Source organism: Crocodylus porosus, unplaced genomic scaffold (assembly GCF_001723895.1).
Source record: "Crocodylus porosus isolate Cpor-Errol unplaced genomic scaffold, CroPor_comp1, whole genome shotgun sequence".
NCBI lineage: Eukaryota > Metazoa > Chordata > Crocodylia > Crocodylidae > Crocodylus > Crocodylus porosus.
Window position 1 is genome coordinate 751262 of NW_017728922.1, and position 10138 is coordinate 761399.

Genomic DNA, 10138 nt, shown 5'->3' on the forward strand with positions numbered 1-10138 from the left:
CGACCCTTCCCTTTCCTCCCCTCCTTCAGCTTCGCTCTGGCCCCTCAGCCCTCGCCCCTCCCCCTCCCTTAGCGGCGCGAGGGCGGGGCTTCCGCTTCCGGGTCGCGCGGGAGTAGCACGTGGGTCCGGCGACGCCCCTGGGCGCTGGGGGTGGGGTTCCTGCGGAGGGTTGGTGGGGGGCTTTTGGTGGCGCTGTGGCCCCCTGACCCAGTGGGGCCTTGCCTTGCAGACATGGCGGTCAACGTGTACTCCACCTCGGTGACCAGCGACAACCTGAGCCGGCATGACATGCTGGCCTGGATCAACGAGTCGCTACAGCTCACTCTCACCAAGATCGAGCAGCTGTGCTCCGGTAAGGCAGCGCAGCCAGGGGAGGAGCCCGGTGTTGGCACTGTGTGGCCCGCGCCTCGAGGGCTGCACCGGGGCTACGGTCCGAGCGCCGGCAAGGGTCGTCCGTCGGATTGCGGGACGGCGTGGCCGGCAAGTTGCTGAGCGTCACCGTGTAAAACGTGTCGAGCTCAGTGTGAAGGGTGGTTTCTTCCTCCGCTTTGCTGCAGTGTCAGGAAGAGGAGAGCGGTGCAGGGAGGTGAGGGGTCTTCTCTGGGACGTGTTTTATCCAAAGGAGTTGAAGCAGCTTTTATGGACAGGACACGGGCCTTGTAGACACAAGGATCATTGTACAAGAAGCTGTGACTATTAAAGAAACTTCTTGCACACTGATCCTTATACCTGGGTCACTTTAGTGTCCTCCTTGTTTCTTTCATAATCACAGCAAGGAGGAAACCAAGGTGATCCAAGCATATGGACCAGAGTGCAAGAAGCTGTGATTATGAAAGAAATGAGAAAAGTAAGGTGACGTCTGTGGGGAGTTTAAGGATTGAAGTGGGTCAGTAGGAGAAGAAAAGAGTCTGGTGAGGTCAAATGCACGTTAGAAAGGCCGGCAAAGCGATTTGGGGTCACGTGGCTGGAGATGAGGGGGTCGGCATGGATGAGTCTTGGATAGACACAGTGGTGGAGAAAAGGCAAGTACCTAAGTGTATAGTGAAGTTGCATGATAGGGGTTGTTGTTTTTGATACTGAAAGGAAAGGATGGCTCCTGGGGGTGATAAAGATTTAGTGTAATAGGGCCTGAGAGAGGATGTGGAGAAGAAGAAATGAAGGTTAAGCAAAAATTGTGGGTTTCTGCCAAAGAGTAGTGATCGGGATGCTAAGATTGCAGCAAGATGGTGAAGAAGAGGGGACTGGGGTGAGCTGGAGCATGGTAGGACATCCAAGAGGATGGGAGACCTAGAAATTCCAGACTGAATAAAATTAGGGAGAAATGGAAGTGAATCTGGGAGCTGTCAGCACAGTTTGTAGCTTAGTGCATGGAGGCAGACAATTCAGGAGGAGTCTTGGGGCACCACTAGTGGGTCCTGGGTCTCCCAGATGAGATGCTGGAGACCTGTCAGTAGAGGTGAAGGGAACCAGGAGTTTAGAATCCTAGGACTGGAATTGCTGAGATAATTGATCTGTTTCCAAAACTGTAGACTCAAAATAGGAACAAGGATCCTTAGGCTTATCTAGGCTGCTGGTAATTTTCCTTGAGGATTAATGGATTTTTGACCCCGTGAGAATCTTGCCCTGATGATTGAGGGAACCAGTGTTGGTAGCTTCTATAGCATTTGGATTCATTGGCCAAAGGAAGGCTTAGTTTAGTCCAGGGGTTCCCAACCTTTTTATGCTGCAAACTGGCAAACCATAGACTGGAAGTGTCTGTGAACTGGCAAACTGTGGACCAGAAGTGGCTGCAGATGAGCAGTGACAGGCATACTGCGGGCAGGCTGCTGGCCCACAATATGTCAGCCATTTCTGGACTTCCAGTCCAGTAGCCAAACCTTTGCAGCCCAGTAGCGGGCTGTGGCCCAGGGGTTGGAAACCCCTGGTCTAGCCCACTGCAAGTTGCGCAGTGTTTGTAGACAGACTTCTGTTAAGTGCCACCACTAAGTGAAAGGTACAAGGTTGAAAGTTTCACAGCAGTGTGATTGGTTTTCACCATCGGTTATAGCAATTTCCTAGGGAAAGTTATGAGCAGTAGAGGCAGGCATTGGAGTGTTTCACTAAACAGGAGCAGCAAAGATTCTGGAGGCCTGTATTGTGGAGACTTTCCTTCTCTCACACTGTTATGAAGGCAAGAAGGGAGGAGAGAAGCATCATGCTAGTGATGGGAGGAAGTGTGAAAGGGGTGCTCTAAGCAGGAAGAGCATCTTGCTGGGGAGGGGAGAATGAAGAGCTTTTTAGCAGTTCTGTGTAACGTGAATCGATTGTGTGTTAAGACTGCAAGTGCAAAGGGGAAAACCTGCAGTGCTATATTCTTGGCTGTTAAATGGATCTTTGGCTTTTTTTGCAAAAGCTTGCTTACCTGGTTGATGCAGTAGTTTAGGCCGCTTCTTGTTCCAGCTCCCGTTGCTGTTGCAAAGTGTGGACTGGGACTCCTTTGGTGTGTTAGAAGAAAGTAAAGCTGCTAAAATGCATGTTGGCAAGCAATCGCCACTGCCCCATGGAAGCTAGCTGACATTACAGATGTTCTGCAAAATGCATAGTAATGCTGCAGTCAACCAAAAGGACTAGAACTTTTTTAAGGAAAAAAAAAAGATTCCTCATCTTTTGGTTGACTGGAATTTTTCCCAAGCTCTAGTTGCAGTAGGTATTGAATTGAAGAGAATGTGGGCTTTGCAGTGAGTGGGATGAAGCTTGAGTTATTTGTTAATTTGATTATGGCTTTTTTTTAAAGGGCCCAGTTAGTTATATTTTATATAACTTATCTTTCAGACACCTCTTAGTCAGGGATCCGTTAAAGTGTACGCAGATCTTATTTGTGCCAGAAATCAGAACGAACAAACAAAACAATCCCTAATTTTTTCAATCTTGGTCTTTTCTACTGAGACCTTGTTGTCTACCTGAATACAGCATGTTATCTTTTACACACATGCAGCATTACTGACCTTGTGAGTGTGACAGCACACATTTTGGCTACGTGTTGAGTTTGTATGCCTGCCCAGTTATGGAGACAGTGTTATTCTTGGTTATAAATGCTTAAATCATATGAGAGAAGGTTCAGACTGTCTTTTTTTTTTAGCATTTTCAATTAATTGGCTGCCAGTAATATTCAGTCTAGTTTTCTGCTTCTGTCTGCTTTTGAATAAGATGAGCTATGGACACTCTTGTTTTGTTGGGTTTTTTGGCAGGTGCTGCCTACTGTCAGTTTATGGACATGCTCTTCCCTGGCTCTGTAGCACTCAAGAAAGTGAAATTCCAAGCAAAGTTGGAACATGAGTACATTCAAAACTTCAAGATTCTACAAGCAGGTTTTAAACGAATGGGTGTTGACAAAGTAAGCAGCCCCAGTTCTCTTTGCGCTTAAATTTTAGACCATTTGTACTGTCTTTCATGTAAACCTTGGAGCACTGCTTGCTATCTGTTTTACTCTGGGGGGAAGGTTGCCAGTCACTAGTGACAGTACCTATCCTTTCACCTTCCTCAAGATGGTAACATCTATTAGTGCTGGATATCTGGCTGTTGTTAATAGGATGATTTCCTTTGCCTGAAATCCATATGCCTGTTTATAGATTAGCGCTAAGACTCATCTGAGATGCTGTGCTTACACTACTTCTTATTTTTGTACAAGGTGCTTTTGGTGGCCAGAGGCAGTTGGCCTGGTTCCAAGGTCCCAAGTCCTACCTCTTCAGGCAGCTCTCAGGCTACAGTGCTGCAGCATAGACCTGTGAAAGTGCCAGATCAGATCAAGTGCAGATTATCCATGTAAATGACAACAAAAAACAGAGTTGGTTCAAGATTTTCTGTATTAACTTTTCTGTGTTCCTCACCTTTTATTTTTGAAGGAAACCTTTTTTTTAAAGAATGAATGAATAACCCACTCTCTACATCCATTTAGTCATCCCTGTATTACAGCTGCTATTTAGTGTGAAGAGCAACTAACTTAGACAAGTGTCTTGCATAAGAACTAGATGGCCACATCTCAGATCACCAGATAGCCACTGTTTGTGTCTGGTTTTGGTCCAACCTCGGACTGGTGGGCTGGAGGCAAAAAGGCTTTTAGAGTTCCAACTGTTCCCTTGGTAATTTCCATTTATGAGGTCATTGGGAAGAGGGTGATACACATCATGGTCAAAGCTTTATGAACTTTCTAGTATATTTAAATAGCTGTGGATGTTTGGGAGTCTGATGTTGGCCAACAAATGAGACCCAGAGTATGTGGGGAAGAGATGGACAGACTCATAAAAAGGCTGAGAGCTCAGGAATAGAAAAGCAGGTTTCGTGTTGGAACTTACCTGATGATAATTATGATCATCAGACCTTTACGTCTGAACTTGCTGCTGTTCTAAGTAGAGCAAGCTCTGTTCCAAAGAATGGAAAAATCTCTGGTACTCAGAGTTCACTGTATACAAGATGAACTCTCTGTGGATTTGAACTAAATTGCATTAGATCATCTACTGTGCCATGTCTCTTGGTAGAGCCCATACTGAGATTAAAGAGCCTCTTACTTACGAGTAACAAATTGTACTTTCTCTCCGTAGATAATTCCTGTGGACAGACTAGTGAAAGGAAAATTTCAGGACAATTTTGAATTCGTTCAGTGGTTCAAAAAATTTTTTGACGCAAACTACGACGGAAAGGACTATGATCCCGTTGCTGCTCGACAAGGCCAAGAGACAGTAGCACCTAACCTTGTCACTCCAGTTATGAACAAGCCCAAGAAAGCACTTGGTTCTAGCGGTGCAGGTAAAGCAAAATCTAAAGGTCTTTTTAAAGGATTTCCAATAAGAGCTTGGAGAACAAGCATTGACTTAACTGTTTGAATTCATCTTATCAAATTGTAGTAGTTCACAGCTTTCCTTTATTTCAAAGAGTCCAGTTTCAAAACATCAGCTCATACTATGATATGTGTGAGAGATCTCATTTTGTACCCATCCTCTTATTTCATGGAGAAATGGAAGAGATTCCATGACTGAGATGGGGGTGATACTTTATCTGCAGGCTAGGCATGGCAGTCACCTTCAGGTCAGATAGCATGTAACCATTAGGACTTCCTTTACCTCTTGTAGATAACAGTTTCTTGGGAGCAACAGAGATGAAGGCTGCAAAAACAGACTCTTCTTCCGTAAAGAAAATGGCAATGATTGGTACTAATCTTTTCAGGGAGAAGGGACACTTCACATGGTGAATCTGGGGCTGTTTTTACTATATGACACAGATCTTCAAACTTTTCACTGTTCTGTCTTAGCATGGCTGAAAATAACTCTTCTTGGTGTCTTGAAGGATACAGCTGTGCTGTCCAGAGGGGCTTTGTTCCCAGAATGAATGTGTTTAAGAGAATTAATGCAACCTTTTAACTCTCTAGCTCCACAGAGACCCATAGTTACACAGAGGCCCACAGCAGCTTCTAAAACTACCACTGCTATGGTTAAAAAACCTCCAGGAGGAATAGGAGAAGATGAGTCCGCAGAATTGATTCAACAGGTGAGTCTTAAGCTGGTAGAACGTCAGGCTAGCCATATGTGCTTGAAGTGAAAATGTATGACTCTTTATTGTAGGCAGGACATGAGTGGGGCTTGGAAATATAGCAGAGCAACTTGATTTAGTATGCTCTGCTAAAAGCGTGTACTTCAGGATCTGTTTAATGTATACACCTTTTTCTTTCCTGAAAAAGGACTGAAACGCCTCTTATAGTCTCATAGTTGGTAGGGTCAGAAGGGACCTGAGCAGATCATCAAGTCCACCCTGCTGCCATGGCAGGAAAGAGTGCTGGGGTCAAACAGCCCTGGGAAGGTGTTCATCCAGCCTCCTTTTAAAGACCCCCAGGGCAGGAGCAATGTGATAATACACAAGCACAGATCTATTGCGTACTGATATCATATGTAGGATTTGACTTGGTATTCTACAGTTGCATAGCAGATGTCTAAGCAGCATTCCTGTCAAGCTATGAACAGCTGTCACTTCCTCGCAGGAGTGTGTGTGGTATGTTGTGCTGCATAACTTAAAAAAATAGACATTAGCCATGAAGACTGATGACAGTTGAGCTTTATCTTATGTGATATAACAAGCCCTTAAACATTGCAAGAGGGAGGACCTTTGCAGGGGATCGGCTGTCTGTAGTGGGAATAGACTATTCAGCTTCTGAACTATACCTGTCATCTTGTCAATAGAATAATCAGGATCTTGGTTATGCCTTACCTGTTTGTGACACGGTGCTTTTTTTGGTAACAGGGAAAACTTTGCTTTCTAAGTAAGGACTCTTGGGACTTATTGCTATTGGAGAAACTAGTGCTTGAGTAGTGACATTTTTCTTTTTTCTGAGGGCAGATTAATGTATTGAAGCTCACTGTTGAAGACCTGGAGAAGGAGCGGGACTTCTATTTTGGCAAATTGAGAAACATTGAACTGATCTGCCAGGAGAATGAAGGGGAGAATGATCCAGTGTTGCAGAGGATTGTGGAAATTCTTTATGCCACAGACGTAAGCATTTCTGGCTAGTACAGAGCTGGAGGGAAAAACAAATTCTCCTACCTCATGTACCCAAGTTACCTGGGAACCGGAGAATGAAAGGCCCTATAACTTAGTCTTCTACCAGCCCCACTTAATCCACAGTCAGCACTTGCTTTTCTCTACATGTGGAGAGGAGCTGTTCTTTTCGTGTTGAAGAGCAGATATTGCCTTGAGTGGATAGTGCAGCAGCAAATTCAGTTTGCACCCTAAACTACTTCAGTGCTTAGTGAATTACTATGATGAACACATACAAGATTTGGAGAAAATAATACTTCTCTCCTCCAGCAACCTAACTGGCCTCTCTAATTTTCAGCTGAATGGGTTTCTCCTTGACAGTATTCTAGGTAAAATTGCAAGGAAGGTTGTAGCACAGGAATCAGGTTTGTCATCTGCTTTTCATTAATGCACTCTTTCTCTCTCTCTTTAGGAAGGCTTTGTGATTCCCGACGAAGGAGCACCACAGGAAGAACAAGAAGAGTATTAACAGTCCACCTACTGTACCAGCGGAGCAGCAACACCAGAATTCTTTGCCCCAAATCATGTGCTTAACTGTAAAATACTCCACTTTATTCTTAGAGGACTCACTGGTTTCTTTTCATAAGCAAAAAAGTACCTCTTCTTAAAGTGCACTTTGCAGAAGTTTCACTCTTTTCCGATGGGTTTGAGTTAGGAGCTCTTTCTCACTTTGTAGCAGAGCAGTATTAACATCTAACTGGTATATTTAGGGAACGAGAGGCTGAATATTTGGAGCTTGTTGCAGAGTTGTTCGCTGGTAAACACTGGGTTGTGGAAAGACTTTTCTGTATCTGATGGAGGTGGAATGTGTAATAGAGAAATTAGATTGACTTGCAGAAAGATTGATTTAATGTGAAATTGTGGCAGAGAACTTTTAATAAAAATGCCTTAAGAGTATTTAAAATATGCTTCCGTATGCCAAATTAAAGTAATGTGACAGGAGATTTTATGTGCTTCATACTGGGGTGAAAAAATGTCTGACCCCTTACACTGCTGTCTGGGAGGCCTTGCATGGTGATAGGCTCCCTTGTGATAGATTTCTGTGTCAGCAAGTACCCAAAAGGGGCTAGTAAAACAACTCCATCCCTGCTCAGTAAAGCTGCTCACCGAGTGATTAGTTCTCAGTGAAATAGGTCTTAATGTTGCCTGTGGCAAGATTAGAAGGAGTATGAACAGCTGAGACCACAAATGCAAGTTATCTTGAGTGTTAAATCCTTCTCTGTGGCATTGTGGCTAACAACTTTGCCAAATTTATGTACTGTATTTTCTGGAAAGTAACATGCATCCAGGCTTATTGCCGCAAAAGAATCTTTGAGTCGCTGTCCTCCGAGGTTCTTGTTTCTCCTTGTCTTGTCTCCTGTTTTTGTGGTGTCCTTTCTAGTCTGTTTTACTCTGGTTTTCCTTCCCTGCCCCACAAAGATTACTGGTGAAACTAGTGAATGTAATGGAACTTGACCGGTCAGGTTTCATTATAATAGAAGTGAGTGCATTGAGGCTGATGCACTTTTTGTACCTGTTGGGCAGTCTTCCTCTGCCCTTGGTGTACTTGAATAGTGATGCTTGCCAGTACAAGAGTCTTCTGGGGAAAGGTGATGGCTGTTGGAGCTGATGGTGTTGCAGAAAATACAGTACCATGACTAACTTAAATATTAATATTTAAAACATTTTCTTGAACTGTCCCTTTTGCTCTTGTGCCCCTCATTCCTGTTGTGTTTGCCAGGTTTCTGCAAGACTAATTCCCCCGCTACTGAGATTGATTGGTCCTGTGCTTGTATTTGTTTCTGGTGGTAGCTTGTCCTAAAACGTGTGTGTAGAAGGCGAGCATTTATGGTAATTGTGGTTTAGTGCATGAATTGTTGTGAAATTCAGAAGAAAACCCAAATTCAGTGAATGCCAAAAAAATGCAAGTAACCAGCCATTGTTAAATTGCAGTGGTACTATTTTTCTTGTGGCCTTTTAGACTTTTGTTGCCCTAAAATTCCATTTTGCCAAGAAACCATACTTCAGCCGGATTTTTCTTGACAGGGTTTTTTCTACTTTAAGCAGTTTCTAAATAAAGTTCTGTATTTCAAGAGTGTCATATCTGCTGTAGTCTAATATTCTGGGATACAATTAGGTTAAAGTAAAGATCTTGATAGTTTTGGTCTGAAATTTACACAACTCAAAACGTCCCTTTTCCTCCTCCAATTGTAACCACGTTCCTTGCTAACATAAGCAGCAGTAATACTGAATTTGAGACTTCTGTTGGGGGAAACGTCTTTAGCATTTGTTTACAACAAGTGGAAGAAATGGTAGACTGTGCTTTCTCTTTCCTTGGGTGTAAGCGTGCTACTGGGTCTTTCTGTACGTGACTTATGGCAAAGCCCTCTAAAGCATTGTATTGCTAGAAAAGAAAATGTTGGCAGCTAGCCTTAAAAGTCCTAAGATGCTGAACATATGAATGCTACCAGTGTCTCTTTTAAAATGGCTGAATCTCTTGTAACTTGGTCACCTTGTTAAGTTTTCAGTAAGCTTCATAGGCAAGCCTGAACGTTAGGTTTGTCAAAGGTACAATGAATGACCAGCTTCTTCAGGAAATGCTAATGTGGTTCCTAGGAGTTATGACAGGTCCTCGAGACTTGCCTCTGTTTATGCTGGAGGGGACTGGAACGGTCCATGGATCCAGTTTCCTAAGCAATAGGCAGTGGTGGCAACATAAAGTACTGCAGTGTGAAGGTGCATAGGAGGGACGGGGCTTTGCACATAAAATCTTCTCTCCCATTGCTTATTTGCTGTAGTGTCCAAAGCGTGCGCTCTTTCAGCTTTTTGATATCTATATGCTAAACACTCGTTCTCCCTGCATACTCAAAGGAAAAGATGGAGGTAACAACGTGACTGGTGGAACCTGACTTGGGAGGTGAGATTGGGCCTTTCAGCATCTGTGAGAATAAAGTTTCACACTGAATTATGGTTGCTTCAGATGTGTCCCACAAGAGTATGTTTGGCAGTGAACTATAAAGCATCCAGGTAGCCCTGCCAACAGTAGAGTTGCACTAGATCAGTTTGGTCTCTGCTGCCAGAAACATGCCAAAAGAGAGAATGAGGTGGAAATAGAAGTTGTGCTCGTGTCCTGTGGCTGCGTAATATGGTCAGATGTGTAGCAATGGCCAATGAGGCAACACAAGTAAATGGAAACTTGCAGGGCTGCAAGTCAAATGCTGCTAAAATTGTTAGTTCCCTAATACCAAGAAAGATGTTAGTAAAATTAGCAAACTCTTAATACAGATAATTTATTCACAACACATTTATATATCACAGATGTCTCGACATGGTGGCTTTCCTTTTTTTGTTTTGTTTTGTTTTCCTAATTTCCTTGTTGGAAAGCAAATTTCCGGAATAAATTCAGCTCAAACCCATGAAATTCTTGTAGCTATTCTGAGCTGGTACAGTACTGGCTGTTTAGATATTGAATGCTCTCCTGCTGGGATTCTTTCAGAAGACATCCAACCTTTCGTAGCTCTTTAGTTTTATCAAATACCTGAAAAGCAAACAATGGAACAGCCAAAAGCTCCTGTTTGTCTTTTCTGTACCCAACACG

General features: G+C 43.5%; 1 protein-coding gene across 1 annotated transcript in view; it reads left to right on the plus strand.

The window, feature by feature from the left end:
* Window positions 1-9717, plus strand: part of MAPRE1 (microtubule associated protein RP/EB family member 1) — a 9902-nt gene extending 185 nt beyond the window's left edge. Inside the window, exons 2-7 of the mRNA XM_019539496.1 lie at window positions 205-352; window positions 3228-3373; window positions 4578-4782; window positions 5402-5520; window positions 6364-6516; window positions 6974-9717. Coding sequence (XP_019395041.1) covers window positions 232-352; window positions 3228-3373; window positions 4578-4782; window positions 5402-5520; window positions 6364-6516; window positions 6974-7030 — 801 coding nt within the window. The 5' untranslated portion in view covers window positions 205-231 and the 3' untranslated portion in view covers window positions 7031-9717. The remainder of the gene's footprint in view (window positions 1-204; window positions 353-3227; window positions 3374-4577; window positions 4783-5401; window positions 5521-6363; window positions 6517-6973) is intronic.
* Window positions 9718-10138: the final 421 nt, after the last annotated feature.